Source organism: Heterocephalus glaber, unplaced genomic scaffold (assembly GCF_053883595.1).
Source record: "Heterocephalus glaber isolate CG9 unplaced genomic scaffold, H.glaber_assembly_v1.0 deba00001442, whole genome shotgun sequence".
Taxonomy (NCBI): Eukaryota; Metazoa; Chordata; class Mammalia; order Rodentia; family Bathyergidae; genus Heterocephalus; species Heterocephalus glaber.
In genome coordinates, this window is record NW_028258296.1 from 5,170,972 (window position 1) to 5,195,143 (window position 24,172).

General features: G+C 47.6%; 1 protein-coding gene across 1 annotated transcript in view; it reads left to right on the top strand.

The window, feature by feature from the left end:
• The first annotated feature begins 325 nt into the window (after nucleotides 1-325).
• Il23r (interleukin 23 receptor) overlaps nucleotides 326-24,172 on the top strand; it is a 42,177-nt gene continuing 18,330 nt past the window's right edge. The window contains exons 1-7 of the mRNA XM_087212893.1: nucleotides 326-427; nucleotides 1,448-1,550; nucleotides 4,231-4,527; nucleotides 11,398-11,521; nucleotides 17,406-17,566; nucleotides 20,106-20,251; nucleotides 23,988-24,144. Of these exons, the coding sequence (XP_087069019.1) occupies nucleotides 1,481-1,550; nucleotides 4,231-4,527; nucleotides 11,398-11,521; nucleotides 17,406-17,566; nucleotides 20,106-20,251; nucleotides 23,988-24,144 (955 nt within the window). The 5' untranslated portion in view covers nucleotides 326-427; nucleotides 1,448-1,480. The remainder of the gene's footprint in view (nucleotides 428-1,447; nucleotides 1,551-4,230; nucleotides 4,528-11,397; nucleotides 11,522-17,405; nucleotides 17,567-20,105; nucleotides 20,252-23,987; nucleotides 24,145-24,172) is intronic.

The window sequence follows — 24,172 nt, forward strand, 5'->3', positions numbered from 1 at the left end:
CTTAGTTCCTTGGGTTGAGCTCAAATTTATGATCCTCCTGCCCCAGCCTTTCCAGCGTGCTAGGATTTCAGGCAGTCACCACCACGTGTGGCTGAGAGAATTGTAAAGTAAGTTGAGAGAGAGAGAGAGAGAGAGAGAGAGAGAGAGAGAGAGAGAGAGAGAGAAAAGTACTGACAAAGCAGTTCCCTTTCAGCAATCTGGGTTTTCCCAAACAGTGTCAAGACAGCCAGTCATTTTGAAATGGGCACTGAGAGTTCCTCTCAAGACTCAGAAATGTAGGTCAGGGCCCTGCTGACAGGTAGTTCAGGGGCCTCAGAGCCTCAGACCTGAAGTGCTCACTGCCAGGGAGTGAGAGACAAGACATCCAGCCACGGAGGACGGAGCCTGGCCTGGAAGGTGGAGACCAGGATCACCCAGGCGCTTCCAGGTGGGCTCCTGGTGGGAATCGTGGGACTGGTGCCCTCCTCATCTACGTCCTCATGACGGTTCTGGATGGTGGTGTCAGACGGCAACTGGACCTGGAAAACTATTTGGTGTCCAGTTCCTTTTAACCATTGTTTCTGCATACAGTTGCGTAGCTAACTTCTAACTAGGGACATTTAGGCTTATGCCACCTCTTATTTACAAAGAGAAGCTCTTAACACTACCAAACTGTGAAAAGGACATCTGCATTCCTAAGCCGTGCAGATGCTTCTTTTAAAAATGTTACCAGATACCTTATGCTCTTTGATGAGGTATGGCTTGTGTGTTGAGGTCGTTTTATATGAAAGATTCAGGTTTTACTAAACAGATAGAAGCATAGGTGAAGAATGGTAGCTATTGAGGAACTGAATTCTCAGCAGTGTAATGACGGGCGCACTGAGTAATGCAACTCCGGTTATGAATGGGAACCAGCCTTTCCAGGACCTCCCACAGCATCTCTTTGGCTCCTCAGAAGAATGGGCTGTGAATTTCACTCGTCAAAGTACACTCGCCTTTGTCTCCTTCTGTTTATCTTCGTTGTGTATCCTTTCTCCGAGTTTTGCTCACTAAGGGGTAATTATTTTCAGAGTATGACTAATGCTTAATTCTGGTCAGGAAAAGAATTCATCTTCAGAAGTTAGAGCAGGAAGAGGGGCTGAGAAGAGAGCCCAAATGAAGAGGAATTGTATTTTAACAAGGGGCAGGGGTCCTACTAAGAGAACTCACAGTCGTCTCTGAAGGGTATAGAACTCCATCCTTTTGCAGTGCTGCGTCCACTTCTGATCGCATCTCCCAAGCCAGTGACATCTCTCTGCCCTCCTCCCTCTGTCTTTTCCTCCTCCCCTTTTCTCTCCTTCTTTCCCTTAGTCCTTTCTTTCTCCTTCTTTTCTTCCTAACCAAAGACAATAATTGTTAGGGAAAATGTAATGCCTTTTATTACTTCATGAAAGCATTGCAATTGAAACATTTCCATGATCTTTTGCAGAAAGAAACAAAGGGCTCTTTCCCGTTTTCGGGCATGAATCAGGTGGCAATTCAACTGGACGTGTCCGTAGCCCTTTATGTGCTCTTCAGCTGGTGCCATGGAGGTATAGTGTTTTGTGTACCTAGCTCTACCTCTTCTTCATCAAATAGACACTGAGTGATTTTGATTTTCAAGGCATTATGCTGAAGGATATAAAAATTATTCAGTGGGGAAATATGTGCACACAGATATTGCGAGAGGCAAAGCAACAGCGGTGCAGCCTCCTTCCAGATGCAGGGTCTTGCTCAGCCGTCCCCGGCGGACAGCTCTGCTGGTCACCGGGCACATTTCCAGGCGGGGGGCGCTTATGGCTTGAGTTGGCGAGTTCTGTTTGAGGGCCGTTCCCACCGCCCGAGGGGCCGTCAATGCCCGAATTTAGCTCCACCCACGACCCGCGTGCTGACGGTGACTGTGCCGGCTGCGCCCGCCCATCTGTGGCCCATCACCTCCCGCAGGGCTCCCGGGTGCTTTGACGACTCCTGTCTGATCCCGATCCTGTGGGCCCCGAGCGTTGAGGGACCCAAGACGGCACTGGCTCAGGCCGGCAGCCTGGACACTGGGAGTTTCTGCCTGGAGCCCCAGGGCCGAGCAGCGGCAGGAACAGCGCCCGCAGGGTCCAGGCCTGGGCGAGCACCTGCAGACCCCACTCTCCGGCACAGGGCAGGCAGGGCCTCCTCTGAGGCTGGGGACGAGTGTGTCGGAGTGGGGGCCCAGGCTCCATCCTCAGGGCCAGGCCGCCTCCAGGGGTGACTTGGGGTCTTCCAGAGCCAGGGACAGCGACACAAGAAGCCTCAGGAAAGGAACACCCGCTTTTCCTGCTTCCTAGAATAGCAAGGCGTGAGCGGGACTCTTTCCCACGCTCAGCTCAGCGCTGGCAGAAGCCGCAGCTCCAGACGCGGTTGGGCCGAGGGTCCCCCCGAGGTTGCCTTTATATTGCTCCGTCTGCTATTTTTCTTATCATCCAGACTACATTTTTCCAAGTTTTCCACTATGATTTTGTTACTCCTTTTCAGCAGCTTTTCAGAAATAAAGTTATACTGGTTAGCATTTCTCTAAACCATCTAATAATCCCATTTAAAAGGGAAATTAACATTTTGAATGACTTTTTCTCCAATAACCTGGTGACTTCTATTGATCACTGATTTTTATTGCCATTTTCTGAAAGAATACAGATTTAATTAACCCCTGACTGCTGTGAACCTCAATGGCCCAGTGTTTCTGAGGCTCTTCCTTCTTCTGTTTTTGAAAACCAGGACATTTGACCAAATCTAGTCTTCTACTTTTGATTTTTCTAGATATTCTCAAAAGAGTTTCATGATAGCATTCACATATATCATTATAAAATTTTGATTATTTTATTTTTTGTTTTTTGAGACAGGGTCTCTCTATGTAGTTTATGCTGGCCTTGAACTCACTATGTAGCCCAGGCTGGTCTCCAACTCACAGCAATCCTCCTGCCTCAGCCTCCTGCATGCTGGGATTATAGGCATGCATCACTATGCCCAGCTCACATATATCTTAAAAAGTGCTGGAGATGTTCTTTGTATACATTTAAATTGTCAAATTCATTTAAAGTATCTAGATATTTTCTTAAATCTTCCTTTTAATGTCTTTGATTTCAATTCCCTATTGATAGTGATGGGATTATTTTGTCATTACTTCAACATTTAAATATTTATAATATATATAGAAGTGTTCATTATACCAACGGAAATAGTCAATTACATTTATATTATGTAACAAGTTGATTCTTTGAGCTTTGAGTTCCAAGTATAAGAGCATTTTAAAGTAAGTGCTGGCCTTTAATATCACTACTTTTATAAAGATGTTTTAACACAAGTATTTCCAGAAAACACCCATAATAAATTTCACAGAATTTCTGGTATGAATTTCATTTCATTATTATTGAATTACATTGTCATTTGACTTTATAAATATGGCTTTTCTTTCTTTCTTTTTTTTCTTTTTGCTAGAGATTGAACTCAGGGCTTTATTCATTCTGGACAAATGGTCTACCTCTGAGCTATATTCCCAGCCAAATGACTTTACATTATTTGTTTTTATTCATAAAGTCATGCATCCATTTAAAAACATAGGCATATACAATTTAAAAATGGAAAATTAACAGATTATCTTTAATATCTTAATGTTTTTCTTTTCAATTTGCCCACTTATTTACTTCTTTCCAGTACTGAAACTATATTAAATATGTTTTTTGCAATTTGCTCTTTAATTTAACAGTATATTGTGAACATTTTCTGTACTATCAAATTAATGATGAATTTTATGTGGTTATTAAGCACTAGATTTTTGTCATTTGCATAAGTATTGTTTTATTCATTATATTCATAATTGTGTGAGAAAAGTAGATTTTATCTTTAAAAACAAACATGACAACCAATCTCTCTAATGACTGGGGTTTAGATTCTGTAGTTCTCACTGTTATTTCTGATCTTAGCTTTGAAATATGGCTGAGCCTCCAGCTGCCTCGGTTCTCCGCATCAAAGCAGGAGAGCTGATTATATTTGCTCTCTAGACCATGAGGGAACATTGAAACCTGGGTTCTCACCTATCACGTGGCTGAACCTAAATAGAAGCATGACAAAAGCACTTTAAAAATGTTTAGTTTTAATTTTTTAAAATAGAAATCTGCTAATATAAAAGAATAATTTAAAATGCAATAGCATATTCTTCTGCATCTGTTGCAATATTTTCCACAGACTTTATCACTTGTTTGTTTTCAGGAATTACAAAAATAAACTGCTCTGGCAACATCTGGGTAGAACCAGCCACGGTTTTTAAAATGGGTACGAATATCTCTGTCTATTGCCGAGCAGCCATTAAGAATTGCCAGCCAAGGAAACTTCATTTTTATATAAATGGCATCAGAGAACGATCTCACACCTCAAGGATTAATGAAACAACAGCTTGTCAGCGGTACAAGAACTTCCTGGAGCCCCGCGCCTCCGTGTACTGCACCGCAGAGTGCCCTGGACTTTTGAAAGAGACGCTGGTGTGCGGACAGGACATTTCCTCTGGATGTAAGTGTCGGGACATGTTCCAAAAGCAAAGCCAAGCCAGTCTCACAGTGCAGCTCATGCCCAGTCCCATCCACCAGGAGTCAGAGCAGCGCAGCTCACATCTCAGACAGGTTTCCCATGGGAGCTGCTAACACAAATGTCTCCAGGCTCAGGCAGGGACCTCTGAGTCAGGGGACTGGGGAGGCCCAGTGGGAGAAGAAAGCTCTCCTGAGACCGCCACCCAGCATGCATGGGGCCAGGGGTGTCCTCCAAAGGCAGCCAGAAAAACAAATGTTTAATGTGAATACCAAATTTTAAAATACTGTGAATACATTTTTTTAAAAGACCAAGTTTTTTACCACCAGCCTGGCCAAACAAGGCATAGGAAGCTACCACTCTCAGATTTAAAATGTCCCTCTTTTCATCTTTTTTTTCACTTATATTTTTTGTTTATTTTCCAAACTAATGTCATCCACCTAGAAACAGATTCCATTGAAAGGTTTTGAGACTAAGATTCTGGGAAAGTCGCAAAACCAGCTTTGTGTTCTCACTGTGCTCCTTTCTTACTATTTGGGCAACTTATTTAACCCATTGGAGCCTTGATTGCTTGTCTGTCAAATGCAGATAATTATATGGCTGTGTTTGGTACTGAATCTCAATAATTCATTTAAATACAGATTACAAACTGTAAGTACAACCTCTATGCCTAAATCCCTAAAAATGCATACTTTGTTGTTTTTTTGGTTTTTTTGGTTCAGGGGATTGAACTCGGGACCTTGCGCTTGCAAGGCAGGCACCAGAAACACTGAATTAAATCCCAGGCCCAAAATGCATACTTTGGATAAAACATAGGGAGATTCTCATACAATCCTTTACTAAGAATTCCATAGTCCCTCTGCAACTACTGTTTGTTACTATACTTTTAAGAAAAAATTAGTCCAGTTGATCTACGTGATGAGTCATTTTGTGTTCATGGTACCCTGAAAGTTGGAGCTCCTATAGTAACATGAGCTGATTTATTCAATGTCATATGTCAATGTTAGGTCTCGGTTCTACTGTGAAGGACAAATCAATTAATTGAGCACTGTTTTAATCTAAGTATCCATTCTCTGCAGCACCTATGCCCATTTTCAACAACAGAGAAAGGGCTTGCATCTGTAGCAGGCTCCCTTCCTCCACGCTTTGGAAATCAAGACTGAGTTCTTGCTTCTTCCTCACCTCTAGCATAACTATGAGAGCCAGGCAGGGTTCCCACTAGGCAGGCGATGCTGTTGTCCAGTGAGGCCGTTGTCCAGTGAGGCCATTGTCCTGCCTGACTCTGGGCAGCTATCATGTGTGCCTTTCAAAGAGAGAATGTAGGGAAGAGGCAAGCCGGGAAAGAAAGTGTAGGTTGGGGCATCAAAGAACCGCATTGCTAGACTTGCACTTTAATGTCTTCAACTTGCCCTAAACTGTGGAAATTCAACTGCAGGCTGACTTCTTATCTGATGTACAAATTGTCCCTAGCTTGTCCACATCCTCAGGAAGCATAACCTGCTCTCAGTGCTAACACATTACTGCGCACCTGTCCTGGGGTGCGGGAGGAGGGGAGAGGGCAGTGTGCTGTTTCCCTGGAGGACAAATAGGTAACTTCCAGGGTTATGGGCAAAGGTTAGTTATTAATTTAGCCAGAGGAAAAAAGGGTAAGAAATAAGTAATCCCCTCCTTCAAAAGACAGCATTTCCACCGATTTAGTTTTTAGGTCAAAGTGGCTTTTATCAAACTGGTGTGACATCTCATTGCATAGGCACTTGATTTATGAGGTCGAGCTGCACCTCATTTTGTAAAATACACAATTGCTCCACTGGGCTTCACAGGACAGTCTGTTTTGGAAAAGGAGGGACAAGGAAGCAGAAGAATTAAAAACTGGGGGAAAGTGTGTGTTGGGGGTTTACCGTCATGCTGCTTCCGGTTACTTTCCTTGAGAGGGTAAAAACAAGGGGGGCTTTTCCGCAGCTGGGTCAGGGTGACCGGGCCTTTCAAGCTGGGTGTTGGGTATCGCTTGTTTTCCGGAAGAACTGGATTTGGGGGATCCGATCTGCTTCCTTAAAGCATCAGTTTGATTGTGTGGCACTTGGCACAAGTCACTCCATTTTGGTTTGGTCTTCTGGGGCGGAGGGCAGGAGCGCATTCCTAAACACCAGCCTCCCACAAATCCTATGCAGCACCCCCTCCCTCCTTGGATTGTTGTCTGCGTGGCTGGGTTATTCCCAGCAGCCCTGCCGGGTGGGCTGAGCAGCTGCCGTCCTCACAACTTGAGGCCAGGCCGTGTTCCAGGCCAGACAGCGCCCCCTCCCAGGACACTGGTGTGGTCTTCCCATGGTTGCTCAGAAAAAGCCCCCTCTTTCCATCATGCACCTGGGGCGTAGCTCCTTACGCACAGCTCTGGTTCTGAGTACAGGAACCTAACCGCAGCGAGCGTTTCCGCAGACCCCTGGATTCAAGCTGAGTGTGCTCTCGAGCTCTCCATGCTTAGCAAACAAAATCTCCTATTTAAGTGGGTCAATAAAGGGTTTTTGAGGGTTTCTGTGGCACTCTAGAAATCACACTGCTTTCACTGAGCCACTTTGATGACAGGATATCTGCCCTGTGTGTTTCACAGTTTGATTTATCATCACTTATTTTGAACAAAATGATTCTAGGCACTTTCGTAGACTGGAGGGAAATCATGAAAGATAGAAAATAAGTGAGTCATTGCTTTCCCTGAGAAGATGTCCAAATATACTTAAGTTTCTCTAATGCATAATTGGTGAAATACAAACTCTCACAATTTCCATCTTAGGCCATAATCTTAAACAATTCTTAGATTATTATCTGTGACAAAATACACTCATATTATAGGAAGTTTGTTCTAACTGGGGTCACACTAATCACAGCATTAAAACACTTCAAAATACCTTTATTCATTTAAAAATTCCAATTAAAATAAACTATAACTAGTCATGTTTCCCCTTAATCATTTATTTAAAATTTTAAGCTACAATGACTTAAATTTTAATCATATTTTGCTTCTCTCCATAGTGGTTAAAGCAGGGTTTTGTAATCCAATAAAACCCCAGAATGCTTATCTTTAACATTACTATTAAGTATGTGTCATTACCATGTAATTGGGCTGCCTGAGCCCTCTCTGTGAAAGGAATTCCAGTGTTCCAGTGTGATCTATGCCCAAAGCATTGTGCCTGACTTCATTTATGTGATTTTTTTTCTGGTTATTGTTATTTTGTTTTTTGGTTTTTATTTTTTTAGACAGAGTCTCACTAGGTAGCCCTGGCTGGCCTCAAACTTGTGACGATCCTCCTGCCTCAGCCTCCCAAGTGCTGGGATCATAGGTGTGCACCACCACACTTGACAATGTGCTTGTCTCAATACTTCCCATCATCTTATTAATCAAGCTACACAATTCATGAAATAATCTTCATTGAGTGGCTACTGTGCATCTAAAATGTGCTCAGTGCTAGGAAGGTAAAGAAGGAAGAAACATAGACCTTGCTTTCCAGAAGCTCCTAGTAGAAATTGATCCCTGATTATGCTGAACTAACAAGAGCTCTATGGTCAGCGAGGATCTCAGTGATAAAAGAAGGAAGGGATTGGCAGGAAAAAGCACAGGCTTAGACCTCTTTCTTGCATGTTTCAGGGCGTGTGTGGGATCTGGTTGTGCAGCAGGTTTTAACTCTTGACTATTGAATAACTTGGCAATGATATCTAACAAGCAGATGCTATCCTCAGAGCCACTCTCAGGCTGTCTTTATGTTGCTTCACACTAACAAAAAATTCCGTGCTTCTCTGCATATGTGTAGAGCTCTTTTTATTGTCTGCAAAGTTAATTAACTGCCTGGCATTTATAATCCCGAGCATTCACTGAATATAGAATGCTGCAGAGTGATGTAGCCCAAAAAGTAGAGACACGTGTCTTTTGTGATTACAAACTCAGCAACATTCTCTATATGAAGCCACAGGAAAAAATAACTTCAGCACAAATGATTGTAATAAGTAGGAGATAGTATTGCAAACAATGTCCAAAATGATCTAAATTTATGTTTCTGTCTGGGTGTGAGGGCCCGTGTCTATAATCCCAGCATTGTGGGAAGCTGAAGCAGGAGAATTGCAAGTTTGAGCCGAACCTGGGCAATTTAGTGACTTAATGAGACCTTGTCTCAAAATAAAAATAAAAAAGAACTGGTGACGAAACAGTGCAAAGCCGCTTGGGTTCAATCCCCAGTACTACAAAAATAAACAAATCGTTTTCAAGATTACACTTCCGCACTTGGATCCTGCAGGGCTCAGGGCTTGAGGGTTTCTTTTACCCTGCTTGTAGAGCTATTTCTTCCCATTGCAACTCCAATGCTGCCCCTCACCACAGTGTCCTAAAGTATTCTCATGCGCTCTTACAGTTTGAAAATAGTTTTTAAATTGTAAAATCAATTGTATTCAATGTAGAAAGTTAAAAAACAATTAACCAGCAAAAAAGAAATACCTGTCATCTCCATAATCCCATAATTTCACTAGCAGATTTTTCAAATCTCTCTTTCTCTCTTTCTCTGCCACTAAACTATTTTGCAACATCTTTTTACTTAATAATTATATTTCTAATGTCTTCCAAAGACCAGGCCCTTAAAGTTTCTTCTATAATGTTATTTTTCATGTATTTTAAGCATGTAGTATAATTTAACCTTATCTTGGGTATTGAGATGGTTTTCCAGTGTTTTCATTGTTATGAACAATACTTTAGGCACACTGTTTTGGCCAACTATGTTTATATATATGTGAGCATTTCACTAAGGGTAGTTTCTAGATGTAACACTGTTGGGATACAAAGTATCACCTCACTTTTGATGACTGCCATACGCAAAGTACCCTGGGTAAAGGTGCTCCCAATCCTGCTCCCACCAGCCACGGGGGAGGATTTGGCAGAGCCCTTCCCAGCACTATGTGCACCATTTCTCAAAATCCTTGCCAATGTGATAGAACTAAATGACATTATTATTGTTGCTTTGATTCACAGTGAGGACAAACTTTTAATGTTTTTGTTATTTTACAAGTAATAGTTTTGGTAGCTGATTTGCTGATGAATTTGTACTTAAGACAAACCTTTGGGTGCAAGTTCAGGTGCACACATGTCTGCATCTCTATCCTTACTCTCTCCCCACTTCCCATTTGTCTTGTGACTCTGAGCAGACGCACACCCCAGCTCTGTGTCACAAGTGGGGAACGCAGGAGAAACCGTGCTTGAGAGTGGGTGTAGGGTCAGACGCCTCTGTCCCATGCTTCTGTCTTGAGCAGTGGTGCTGGTCGCTCACTGTAGGGCGGCGCAGCTGAGGGCCCCAGACGCTACCTTCCAGGGGTTGTGGCTCATGGCCTCTGAGGGCCCCAAGGTGTGAATAGCGTCCTCAGAACTCTCTCCTCTTCCCACTTCTTGGTTTTCCCCCTGCCTACGTTGACTTCATTCTTCTTCTTCTTCTTCTTCTTCTTTTTTTTTTTTTAATTTGGGACAGGGTCTCACTATGTAGTCCAGGCTGGTCTTGAACTTTCTATGCACCCCAGGCTGGCCTTGAACTCATAGTGATCCTCCTGCTTCGGCCTCCCAGGTGCTGGGATGCCAGGTGTGCACCACCATGCTGACTGCTAAAAATATCATTCACTACTCAAGTGCACTTTATACTCAGGGGACAGCAACTTTAGGGGCAGGAATGCGTCCCTACCATGGCCCTGAAAGAGTCCCTCGCAGAATTCCGATGACCTCAGCTTGGGCCACACACCAAGGCCCTCTAGGCCAAGGGCACACTTCTGTGCGGCCTGCTGACCACAGCCTGGGGGTGAAGGGGCTGGACTGGGGTGAAAGGGGTGCTGAGCAGAAGCTCAGCATGGGCCACCACAGCAAGGCCTGGGCGGGGGCAGCAGGTATGGGAGAGAAAGACAGGGAGCCTTGAAATCCAATTCTGCAAACACCAAACTTTTCAAAAGTTCTTTCTGATGTGGTGCTGGTGGTAAAACATGCAGAACATGAAGGGGCCGTTTGGAGCACATTCGGTGCACAGCCAGGTGGCTTTCGGTGCTGCTCTCCAGTGCAAACCAATCCTCTGCACCTGCCTCCCCACTGCGTATTTCAGTCACACAACATGCAGGGCAAGAAAGAGTGGCAGAGGAAGGCATACTGAGGGGCCAAACGGGACAGAGGTGGGGCTGGGGAGAGTGCACTGTGGTAGGCGTTGCCAGGCTTGTCAGGGATTTTGTGGCCTGTGTTGGGGAGGTTGGACATGATCTCGGGGGGCACAAGAAGTCACTTAAACTTCTAAGTCTGAACAGGACACTGACGTGATACTATTTTAGATGAGTCACCCTAGCTGGACTTCGGTTGAGGGTCGGAGACAGTGAAGGGAAGGCCAGGGAGTTCACCTATTATGCAGAAGCTTTGGAGGTGGTTCCACCTAGCAAGGGTGAGTGCTTAGACTAAGACACCGTGAAAATGACAGGGACAGAAAGGAGTCAGGAATGAAGGCGGAATGAGGAGATCTGGGGCCTGACTGGATGTGGACCCTGGGGAAGGAGGGGCCAAAGTCACCGTCAGGGTAGAGGTCACGGTCAGTGGCAGCTGACAGGACACCATGGGGTCTGTGGACACTGGGACATGTGGTCTTAGCAAGGGACCGAACAGATGGTTCGGGTACCGTGGACCCAAAAAAGAAAGGCAGAGCTGAGAGGCCCCTGTGGGAGTGGAACTTGACCTCGTGCTCTGCCCCACGGTGGTGGAGCGGTTACTGTGGGACACCAGAGCCACGCGGATGACACATGGATTGTTTACCCTGAGCCGCTCCACACTCCCTGGTCTGGCTCCTAAGTGACACTCTGTTGCAGATCCGCCGGACGCCCCTGAGGAGGTGACCTGTGTCGTCCGTGAACACTCGGGCCGCATGACGTGCAGCTGGACCGCGGGCAGGCCCACCCACCTGGACACAGAGTTCGAGGTGCGCGTGCAGAGGTGGGTGCCGTTGTCCCCTTCCAGGCGGGTCCGCAGCTGTCCAGTTGAGACAGCAGCATCCAGCCGTGTCCCCTTCCTGCTGAGTGACCAGCGAAACAACCACGCCCTCGGGCCACCGGAAGTCCATCCTAGCCCTTCCGTCCTGGCCTTCCGCCTTGTCGTCCTTCTAGGGAACTGGGAGCCAGCGGGGCTCTAGCTCAGCTCGCTTTAAACAGGGACTAAACCCAAGCCCTGTTCTCCTTCCAGACTCAGGCGATTCACTTTGTCTCTCAAAGGTGCCGATTCTTCATCTCTTAAAATGGGCTGCAGAGTAGGAGCTAAAGCATGGGTTTGTTCCAATTGATTAAACGGCATTTGACTTTTAAAGCATGTGTCACAGAGCTGGCCGCCTACTGTCCCCCGGCAGACCCCCTCCCTCCCCCTCCCTCGGTCTCTTTTCCTGTCTTCTGTGGCCACTATTTCTGATAGGTATAATTCACTGGCCATGCAGCTAACCTTATCTAAAGTACACCGTTCAACAATTCTAGTGCATTTCACAGATTTGTGCAACCACCATCACAGCCAATTTTAGATTATTTTCAGCGGACCAGAAAGACACTCCATGTCCATAGCAGCCACTTCCTATCTCTCCACAATCTGTCTGTCCTTGGCCAACACTGCCTACTTTCTGTTTCTGCCTGGGATTTAGCTCAGTGGTTCCGCCACCTGCCTCACAAGCACAAAGTCCTGAGTTCGATCCCTGGTACCAAAAATTAAAAAAAGGATCTGTCTACTTACTGTTTCTGAGGGTTTGCCTACTATGCCCCTTTATATAAAGGGAGCCATACAGTAAGTGGACTTCTATGACGGAGCTTGTTCACTTAGGATGTTTCCAGGGTTCATCCGTGGTAGCATGTATTGTAGTTTGGTGCTTTTGATGACCGAATAATATTCCATTCTATGGCTGTATCTCGCTATGTTTATCCTTTCATTAGTTGACAGATATTTGGGCTATTTCTACCCACTAGCTATTGTGAACAGTGGTTCACTTGCCACCTGTATACATGCTTCTGGTAGGCATGTGTTTTCATTTCTCTTACGTGCACACTTAGGAATAGAATGGCTACATCTGTAACCTTTGAGGACATCCACAATAGTTTCTAAAGCAGCTTTGCCATTTCACACTTCCACTAATGGTGCCCGGGGCTCTGCCATCTCTGTGTCTCTGCCAGCCATTGTCATTCCCTGATGGTTGCTGCATCCTCCTGGGCTGGCTAATGTTTTAAAGCCCATGCACCTGTGTTCTTAGGTGCCCAGCAGTGAGAATCTGGGACAGACAGAGCTCAACTTGAGAAAATCTAGTTGCTAGACAAAATTTGCTGATCACTGCCTAATTTGCTATTTAATATCATAAAAATATTCCCCAAATATTCCATGCATTTAAAATCCTTTAGTGCATTCAAAGTCGCACATGTTTAACTTACTCGCCCGGGGCTTCTGAGCAGCACAGCTGCTGTGTGAGGTAAAGGATGACCCTGAGGCTGGGCTCCTCCTCAAAGTCTCCAAAAGGCAGAGAGCAGACGGGCTGCAGAGAGGACTTTCCTCCGTGTCTATGGGGAAGAGCGGCTGCAGAGTTTCCTGTCTGATTTCCATTCTGGAGCTGCTCAGTAAGGCGTCCTTTGCCTGCCGAGCCCAGACAGCCCGGGGCAGTGCTGAGCATGCCAGGTCGCCCACACCTCGGGGCTGGGCACCAGGATCCCCAAGAGCCCCCGTCTGCACGGGCCTGGGTTTGATCCCAGCACAGCAGATGGTGGACAGAGACGGACTGGAGACTCTAGAAATGTTTAGGCGCCCTCTCCATGCCCAGCGACCCATAACCCTCTTTCGAAACCACCAGCAGCAGACCAGTACGGCGAATAGTTTTAGATTAGATTTATTTTTTATTTATGTATTGCTTTAGGCTTTGGAGGATTTTTGTTTTTGTTCTTATTTTTTTAGACAGGGTCTCGCTGTGGAGTGCAGGCTGGCCTTGAACTCACTATGTAGCCCAGGCTGGCCTCGAATTTGAGGCAACCCTCCTGCCTCAGCCTCCCAGGTGCTGGCACGACCGGTGTGCTCCCGCATGCCCAGTTTTCTTCCTGCCTTATGTTTTCTCGCTCACTCGCTGCCCCGCTGGCACAGCTCCGACCTGACCACTGACTCCCTCACCAGGCCCTGCCCAGCTCCTCCCAGGCTCCCCAGCAGCTCCCCCTGGCCCGCCATCCGCACTCGGCTTCTTAGGCGCCTCCTCCTGCCCTCCTAGGTGCTTTTCTTGGTCTCCTCATTTGCAGGGCAGCAGCCGGGACCCAGAGCTCCTTGTACCTTCGTGCACTCTCAGGGCTCAAAGTCCAGAGGCCAAATCCACAGTGTAAACTCGCCTGCCATGTCCAGCCCAGCCCTCTCCTGCAGGGCAGCCACACGGCCTGACACCTCCTCCACGCCCCTGCCCAGCCCCGCCAGGCTGAGTCACTGCCCGACCTTCTCCCTGCTCCCCCTCTTCCCGTCCCAGCCAACGCGCTCCCTCTGCAGTGGGACTGGGCTCCGGGTCCCCCGAGTCCCCCCAGAGCCCTCCTGTCATGCTCTGCACCCTATGAGGTGCAGGATCTTCCCCACACTTGAGCTCTTCCCAGCTGGCCCACGCCTGTCGTCCCAGCACTCGGAAGGCTGAGGCAGGCGGGTCGCTGTGAGTCCGAGGCCAGCCCGGGCTGCATAGTGAGTTCAAGGCCAGCGTGAACTACACAGGAAACCCTGTCTCAAAAAACAAAAAACTTGGGGCCAGGGATTTAGCTCCATGGTTTCACCACCCGCTGCACATGCACAAGGACCAGAGCTCGAGCTCCGGTACCAAAAAACAAAAAACAAGAAACTAAAACTAGGAACAAAACATGTCCTCTTCCCTCCCAGCCACACTGCAGCCCCCATCCCTTCCCCATCCACGCAGCCTGTCCCGGAAGTGGGTGAAGTGCCCTTCTGTGGGACCCTCACGTCATTTGCCCCTCTGCTCAGACCACTGGGAGGCCCTCTGGGGCTCTCCACCCTTACCTCCAGGGGCAGCACACCCACTGGGGTCGGCAACTCTATTCTCACTCATCGACTTGGCTGTGACAACAGGTCTCAAGGTGGGAGGGCTCAGGCCCACGCACTGAGCCCCACTTCGGACCCCCAAGTCCTGGCCTTTAAAAAAAGGAGGCTCTCTCCATGCAGCTGAGGCTGGCCTCGAACTCACAGCGATCCTCCTGCCTCAGCTTCCCGAGTGCTGGCATTCAGGTGTGCACCACCATGCCTGGCTATGATGTTGCTTTTGACTGGCTATAAAGTGGGGTTTCCAGACCACCTCCTCGGGGTTAATTTACTACAATGACTCAGAGCTAGAGGAAACCCGTTAACCCTTTACTATAAAGGACATGACACAGGACACGATGGGCAGCAGATAGGGGTGCGTGTCAAGGCGTGCGGGAAACCAGCCCCTGGCGGGTACCGACCACAGCCCCTCCCTTGGCAGCGCAGGGTGGTCCGTCCCTCTGTAGACGGTGGCTTCTGGGGTCCCCTGGGGGGCAGCCCCCTCCCCACTCTGCAGGGGCACTGGGGCTCGGAGAGATGCCCGGCCCCTCCGAGATCCCAGGGGTCTTGGGTCTCTGTGCCCATACGTGCAGGATTTCAGATTACTACACCTCGTGATTACAAGTTCTTCGATAGAGTCATTCATGATTACTGGGTTTTCAACTACAACAGTGCTCGCGTCTAGGTACTAATATGGGGTCAACTTTAAAAGCAGAATTAAATGACCTAGTAACTCTGATTAATGCTGGTTTGAGAATAAATTTCCATTTGACTTCAGATCTCTGTAAGTGTGGTAAAAGAATTAGCCACAAATGAATTGAGAACACGCATGTGGTTTTCTCTAACTGGAAAATATTCAAAGACATCCCACCTACTTACCCAGCATTGCCATTTGAGTTCTTGTTTAGCCTAAGATTAGCATATCCTCTAAGGTTCTGGGTTAGTGTATTCAGGTTCCATCTTATTTAGAAAGAGTATTAAGTAGTTATATAAATACTTAAACTCAGTGGCTTAATTCAATTTTAGATACAAGCAATATTAAAGAAATAAAGCAACATTGTTTCATGAAAGTGATACATTATTTCGGGCATAGTGGTGCATGCCTGTGACCCTTGCACTTGGGAGGCTGAGGCAGGAGGATCACCATGAGTTGGAGGCCAGTCTGGGCCTATATATAGGGAGATCCTGTCTCAAAAAAACAAAACCCTAAAAAAGATAACTCATCAGTACCTTTAATTCACCATCACAGCTTTTGTTTGTTATGTGTGAGGTTCCCTGACCCTTGCTTTCTTGTCTCACTTACTGATGAACACAGCACCATCGCTGCCACTTTAGAGAGGGGTGACCTGCAGCTGTGGGGGTTGGGTAACCCACCTCGGGTCCCATAGCCTCCCAGGGCCTGCGGGGAGTCTGTCCCTAAGTCACAGGGCTGGACTTTGGTCGGAGTGATCAGCCCACCCTGCCCCTCCTGGAGGTCACCGTGGATGAGGGGCAGCCCGGCAGCGTACCGGGGCTCCCAGCCAGGGGGGCCCAGGGTTCTGCACCGCCCAATGTGGTCCCCTCCAACCCCAGTTCAGCCTGAGAGAGGGCCCTGGGTGCCTGCCCGGTGGGAAGAGTAGTATGTGTCTATCAAACTGTGTGAGGCATGGCCAAGAAGCATGGAGAAGCTTTCACCTTAAAAAAAGTTGCCACAATAAAAGCCACACTGCCATGGATCCCCTCAAAACCCTCCCTTCACATCCAGGACTCTCGTCCCACCATCCTGGCCACTTTCTGCAGCAGCTCTGGAGTCCTCTCTCCATACTTGCGCTGTCCTGGCTGCCTCGATGTCTTGAATCAGTTCAAAACCATTCCCTCTCGTGGTCATCCTGACTTTGAGGAAGAACAGGAAGTCACATGGTGCCAGATCCAGTGACTGAGGTGGATGAGGACACAGCGTCATGGTTTTTTTCGAGCTGCCTTTCCACTGGACAGCACTTGGCAGCAGCAGTCATTGTATTTTTTATCACATCTTATAAAGACACTCAGGAAAGAGGACTCCAGAGCTGCTGCAGAAAGTGGCCAGGGCGATGGGATGAGTGTGTTTGAAACAGAGTTCTTTTGAAGGGTATGAATGGCAACGTGTCTTGTACTCTAATTTTTAAATTTAAACTTTAATGATGTTTCTCAATCATCCCTTGTATTAAAAAGCCTACAGAGGGCTGGGGATTTAGCTCAGTGGTTTTGCCTCCTGCTGCGAAAACACAAGGACCCTAGTTTAATCCCTGGTACCAAAAAAAAAAAAAAAAAGCCTACAGACACACACAGAACTATTTTGATTCATAAATGCACTGCTGGTTGGTGGAATGAGGAGGCTGCTTCCTCTTTTCTGTTCCCTACTCTCCAGAGCCTGAGGGTGGCTGTCGAGGTCTAAGTTGACTGGATATCACGGGAGACACCTAGGAACTTCGGAACTGACCCACGGTAGTGAGGGCCCTGGAGTAGACCCTGGGCTGAAATGTTCTAAGCTCTGCTTTCCCTGAAAACCCTATCAGGCCAGGCCTGGGGACAGATAAACAAATCAGGTCAGCACTGAGGCTCAAACTTTGCATCCTCCTGCCTCAGCCTCCCAGGGTGCTGGGATTATAGGCCTGCGCCACCACATCAGCTTGCCCTTGTCCTTCAAATTTCAGAAAATAAAGTAAAATTTGATTCATTTTTCAGTGCAAGGCTGCATGTCTGAAAGCAAACTGAGAAAGGTAACATTATAAAAGTCTGGAACAATTAGCGAAAACTAAGTTTAACTTGAGATGATCTTTCTTTTAAGTTTGGAGACAGGAGAAGAGCAACGGTATCTCGCCTCGAGCTACGTGGACATCTCCACAGATGCGCTGCCAGCTGGCAGGAAGTACTGGGTTCGGGTCCATGCTGCAAACGTGCTCGGCATGGAGGAGTCAAAACCCTTGCACGTTCACCTGGATGACATAGGTAAGGAGAAGCGGAGCAGTAACTTTTGAAAAAGTATTTTTTCAGACAGAATCTCACTATGCAGTTCAGGCTGGCCTTGAACTCACTATGGAGCCCAGGCTGGCCTTCAACTGTAGACAATCCTCCTGCCTCAGCCTCCCAAATGCTAGGATCCATGCATCTTTAATATAGGAATGTATGGTGCTCGCTTCAGCAGCACATATACTAATATAGGAATGTATGCTGGCCTAGCCAGATGCAGCCTAGATCCGAAAGGTCCCCAAAGTCATGACAGAGAACAGAGAGGACCCCGAGGTTCCTCTGTCTGAAGCAGTTCAGCAACAAGTCCTGCTGGCTCCTCGTGTCCCCTCTTCCCGTTGTGGCTCTGTACCCTGCGTGTGAATCTTTAGGAACTTCATATTTATCAGGAACTCCTACTGCTCCAAGCATTGTTCTTTGGGCCAGGAGAGTAAGATGGACAAAGAACCTCCGCTAAAATAAGCTGCTCTGAAATAGCTTGCAATGTGTCAGGGAACAGACAGGGAAAGAAACGAGGATGGTGACCGAGTATGCGGGCGTGTTGTGAGACACACATGTAAGCGGAGTCTCCTGTCTTTATTTTGATGTTTCACAAAATGCACAGACAACTGTGGAGAACTTTGCAGCCATCTCCAAGTTCACCGGCCAGATATAGCAAATGTTGACGTTTTTGCTTCGGGTAGTTTTACACCACGCCCCTCACTGAACACTGAGCCTCCCCACGCCTCGCCCGCAATGTCACCTTCAGTGTGGTCTGAATGTGTCAATCTGATCCGCCTTGTGGGAGTTTACCCTGTTCTGTTTCTCGTCGTTAAAACCTGTGTTCCCACAAACACCCTTGTGGGGCCTTTTGGTAAAGTTCTGGTCATTTTCCGAGGCCAGCCTGGGTTACACGGTCAGACTCTATCTCAACCAATCAATCAGGCAATCAACAATTTACCCTTCAGGCTTTTACCACTTTACCCGGGTCCCAGAGTCAGAACTCAGACCAGGAGCAGCAAACCGGCCTGGCGTGCTCCGTGAGGTCACAGCATGGATGACCCCATTGTTGTTATGGAGAACTCCGAGAAGCTAACATTTATGGAGCATTCCTTTAATGTGCAACTGCTTTTCAGTACAGGATTTTATTCAACACTCACACTCCTCCGATTCTGCAGACAAAGGTTATGACTTATACACGAGGATGCCCGCGACCTGGTGGGATTCACACCACTGAGTTTACAGAGCTGGGAAGCCCTGTGTCCAGAGCCCTGGCCCCTCTGCCCAGCTTTCAGTGGGGAGTAAGGCACCCTGCAGCAGACCCGCAGCTCTCATGAAGCCTTCTCTCGGGGTGCAGAGGGGTGCTTTGGGCTGTCACCGAAGCCTCCCATCACAACCAACTTCGCAACTTCCAGCTGGAGACTCAGGACAGCAGTTCATGGAGGCCGGAGACAGCAAGGCAGCAAGGGTCCTTACAGCATCTTTCCGTCCCTTCTGTCTTATCCAGGCTGCTTAGGGCGGGCAGCACTCACACCCGTAATCCCGGTGCCCTTGAGCCTAGCATCGCACTGTGAATCGAGCCCAGCTCACACTCTAGATCCAGCACCTCTAAAAAGCGCCCCCCAGTGACCACATGAGGCTTTGGGGGACACCCAGACACAGCTGGCACAGAAGCCCACACCGTGGCTGGGGTAGTGGGCAAAAACTCTGTGTCCATGTGCGTTCTGGGAGTTAAAGTTTTCCCGGCACGATCTACAGGAGTTTTTAAGCTTCCCCTAGAGGGACAGCGCAGCAAGGGCCCCTCTGTCCACAGCTCCCCTTGGTGAAGGAGCGCTGTGGAGGCATCGTGGCCAGAATCACCCGGCAGTGCCTTTTAGCACCTAAATCACAGTGGGTAGAGGGCCCCTCATTGTTCTTAGGCCCCGATATCATTGCATCTGTTTAGTGAGCACGCACCGTTTAGGCACTGGACGTGTGCATTTAGTTGAATTTTGGGAATTAAACAACTGCACACAGGGGAGCTGAGCCCATTGGACAGGCGCTGGGGAAAATGAGAGAGGATGTGTCCCAGGCCACAGCTGGTGAGGAGGAGGCGCAGGATTTTTCCCAGACTCACTGAGTCCCGTGGTTAATGCCACCTCCCAGTCCACAAAGGAAAATCCTGCCGGGCTCCATCCCCAAATCTAACATGGGCAATGGAGAGTTGGGAGTCTTGTCCCCTTCTCCTCTTCCTCCTCTTCCTTTCTGCTCCTCCTCTCCCCTCCAAGACTCAGGAAGGAGCCGGCAGCTCGGGGTGGACCTCTGGCTTGACCTGCTGGCAGGCTCTGTCCACACTGTCAGCTTCCTAGCGGCCAGTCTCTGTGGCGGATGACCTGGGGCTGAGACACAGGGGGACAAGGGCACCCGGCCGGGGCACCGCAGCCCGGGCTGCGCCTGCAGGGCACTGGGGACACGGAGCTCAACGTTCTGCCCCCGGGAGCGTGAGTTCCCCCTGCTGTGTGAATGCAGACAATCACGTGCTGTGGTCTGGTTCTTCTTCTAGTGATCCCGGCTGCGTCCGTCATCTCCGGGGCTGAGACCCTGAATGCCACAGCTCCCAGAACCGTCGTTCACTGGAAAAGCGAGACGGCGCTGGAGGCTGTGTCCTGTGAGCTGCGGCACAAGGCCTCCGACAACCACACATGGACGGTGAGAAGCGTTCGCGCTCCTGGTGTGGGGTCGCGGCCGGGAGAAGCCGGCGAGTGTGCTAACAGGACTCACTTTGCACGCTTTCATGCAATCTCGCAGTCTAGTTTTAGCAATGGTTCCTCAGGCCTCCAGAGAGCCGGTTCCTGAAAAGATCGGCTTGCCTTTAGGAATTGCTAAATAGATCAGATCCTTAACCAATCCTGTTTCAGGAGCGTTGTCCCTGCCGGGTACCGGCCTGTGTCCACCTGTCTCCCACGCCTGACCCGTGATGTCCTGAAGGCTGCTCATTTTTATGTCTAGTTCTAGAGATAATCTTTCATGCTTTAGCTGTTATTCTTCTTATTATGTGCCTTTAATGGTACCTAAGGCAGAAGATTTTTGCCTGCAAATTCAAATAAATGGATTAATGGTGACTTATTTATCTAATTAAACTAAACCAGGGGGTTGGTAAACTTTTTATTTAAGGGCCAAATGGTAAATATTTGAGGCTTTGCAGTGCAGGACATAAGGCTTCTTTTTCTTTTCCTTGTTTTCTTTTCTTTGTTTCTTTCTTTGTGTGTGTGTGGGGCGGGTGAACAGGGTCTGGCTATGTATAGCCCAGGCTGGCCTACTTTGTGATCCTCCTGCCTCAGCCTCCAAACTCTGGGATTACAAGCCTGCGCTCCTGGTTTAGGACATAAGGCTTCTGTTCTCAGTGCTTGGGCCTGTGTGGCCTAAAAATGCACACAGCTGTGTTCAATTTAATTTTGGACTCTGAAATTCAGATTTATTTCTGTGCATCATGAAACAGCCTTTCCGTTTCCTTCCAACTGTTTACATACATAAAATCCCTTCTCAGCACAGGCTGCACACAAGCAGCCTCTGTTCCTGCCTGCAGGGGTGATGGGTGCAGATGGCAAAGGACCAAGCCCTGCTCTTGGGGTCGAAGGACTTGGGGCCACCGCCTACTTCCCTCCTCCAAACTCCAGGTTAAAGGTACTTGGGCAGAATAGATAAAGAAGATGTGGTTTTTTAATACAATGGCGTACTACTCAGCCATAAAGGATAAACTTGAGTCATTTATAGCTAAATGGATGCCACCTAGAGACCACACCCTTCAGTGAAATAAGTAGGACCCACATGTGTAAATTTTTCATTGTTTCTCTGATGTGAGAAGCTGAAAGTGTAAATGAGAACCAAAATATATAATTCACATTGTGAAATAAGAAGAAAATGTTCAAATGAGCAGAGGAAGTAGGGAGGGGAGCAGTGGAAAGGAAGGAAGGGAAAGGAAAAGAAAATGAGAAAAGAAGGAAAAAACGGAAACAAAGCCTTTGTAAATAAGGAGGGGAAGTGGGGTTGAAGGGAGAGGGGAGTGGGATGGAGAAAAGAACCGAGAGATATCATGTACAGGCACAACGTCCGCATGACGAATGTGATTGTCAGATGCACTGAAGTGTATCAATAAGCTTAATCAATTAAAAAAATAAAGCTACTTGGGCAGAGCACAGGGGTGACAGAGTAGGGCAGAAGCTGGAGGAGGGCACTCAGAGAGCTGATGGCCCCTGGTCTCGGCGGCAGGCAGGGACACCCGGACGGGACCCTCCGCTCGGCCGGGCCCTGCTGACCCCCACACAGCACTGCTGCAGGAACGTTGGTGCCACCCCACGAAAGCCAGGGCTCTGACCAAGGGAGGCCAAGCTCCAGGGCCCTGGAGCCACTAGAACCCAGACTGTAAATAGAAATTACTACAAAAAGTTACATTCCTTGTAATCCTGAAGCTAAATCTTCTGTCGGGGGAAGGAATTAGGCCTAGGTCTTGATAGTCACTTTGGCCGGGAGGGTGTCACTTTTTAAATTTTTTCAAAATTTTGAGGTAAATTCTCACTAAGTCACTAAGTTTCCCAGGCTGGGCTGAAAATAAAAAAGACTGAGGGCATGGTGGTGCGTGACAAGGCATGGTGGCGCATGCCTGTAAGCCCAGCACTTGGGAGGCTGAGGCAGGAGGACTGCATTGAGTTCAAGTCCAGCCTGAGCTGCATAGTGAGACGCTGTCTCAAAAAACAACAAAAGAGACTGAGGGTGTAGCTTGGTGTCAAGGCCCTGGGTTCTATCCCTCGTATCCACCGCACCCCCCCCCCCTTCCAACTTTGGAATTCTGGCTTAATTTTAGGACATTTCTTTTCTTAAAGAGGACTTATCTATAAACACGATGGCAAATGACACACTGGAGAAGAAAAATTTCTTCCGAGAAATGCTGATAGGAAGCCAAGCCGACTCCGTTTGAAAGTTCGGTCTTTGTCAGGATGGGTGAGATTCTGCCAGGTCTCCCAGGTCCTGATCATGTTCACACAGCAGACCTGCTGAGGCCATTCTTACAGAGACGCTGAAGGGCGTCCTCTGGGATTCACACACCCGAAATGGATATTTCCGGGGATTTTACAATTTCAGAGCATTCCGAGCTTTCAAGATGGGTGCTAAGGTGGGGTTCTAACAGAAGAATCCCTACAGGAGGCTGATACTTTGTCCTTTTCTTTCTTTTTACCTTGACAGTTTTAGCTCTCTTCCCTGAGTACAGTGGACCCTTGACTTACAAACTCAGTCTGTTCCCGAGGGCTGGTTGTAACTCAAGTTGATCAATTGAAGGCTTGGGTTCCTCTACACAGCCTTCACAGTCTCTCTCCTGCGCACAGGCAGATCTCAGTGTCCTCAGAGAGACACTGGCCCGGGATTTCCCAGTGAGCCCCACACAGGAGAGGATGCTGTCATATTCCTTCCAGAGATCTTTAGGTTAAATCTGTACCTGAGACCATTTGGATTGTAACTTGAGACTTTGTTTGTAAGTTAAAAACTAACATTTGGTGGAATCTCAAGTTGTTCGTATGTCAGGCCAGTCGGGACTCCACGGTCCACTGTATCTGGGAACATTAATACCTCTCCAGATGCCTCAGATGTCTGCCTTCCAATGTGTACCGCTTTCTTCTGTAAATCACTTGGTACAGCTTTCAGAAGGTGCTCTGCAAATGCCTCGGTGTCTCCCGGGAGTGAGATGTCTGGGGTCATTTGTCATTGTGTTTTATTGCAGGTGATAGTGCTAAAAGCACTGTCAACTTATTCCTTTGGCTTTTTCTTTCTTATTTCTATTGGGATTTTTTCATAGTTCAACAGTCTTGAATATTTAGCCTCCCTCTCTCTCCATATATATATATCTGTCTCTCTCTCTCTCTCACACACACAAACACACACACACACACACACACACAGCCTTGTAGAATTTGCCTAAATCTATTATAATGACCAGTTTAACAGTTTAGCATGTGGGTCATTATTTCTAAAAGTAATCACAAGCAAATGAATTCTTTTTATCATTCAGGAAAAAATTGTTTATACAAATATTCAACAGCAGAAAGAAAAATAGTGTCGAGAGACAGAGAGACAAAGAGAAAGGATAGAAGCAATAGCCATCCAGTCCTGTATTTCCCCATCCCACTAAAATCAGCTGTTCCAGATGCAGAATAGGTGACATGTGGGATTTCCTTGAGATTCCATAAGCTTGAGAGAGTGGGCAAACACGTAGCAACATGAACTTCACTTTTACTGTTTAAAGCACGTATTTGGTTCTGTGTTTTCCTCTCCGTTTCTCAGGGCTTAGAAGAGCATGGGGAGGTAGCAGATGCTCCATACCTTTCTGCTAAGCAGAGTAACTTCGCTTTAAAAGTGCGCTGAATATTTTATTACTGCTGTGAATTTATTTCAGGTCACAGAATTTGACACCAACATCACATACGCACACCGGTCTGAATTCTTCCTGGAGCCAGACGTTAGCTACGTATTTCAAGTGAGGTGTCGAGGAACAGGGAAAAGGTACTGGCAGCCCTGGAGCGCACCTTTTTATCACAAAACCCCAGCGACAGGTGAGTCCGTGTACGATTTTCTTCTCCA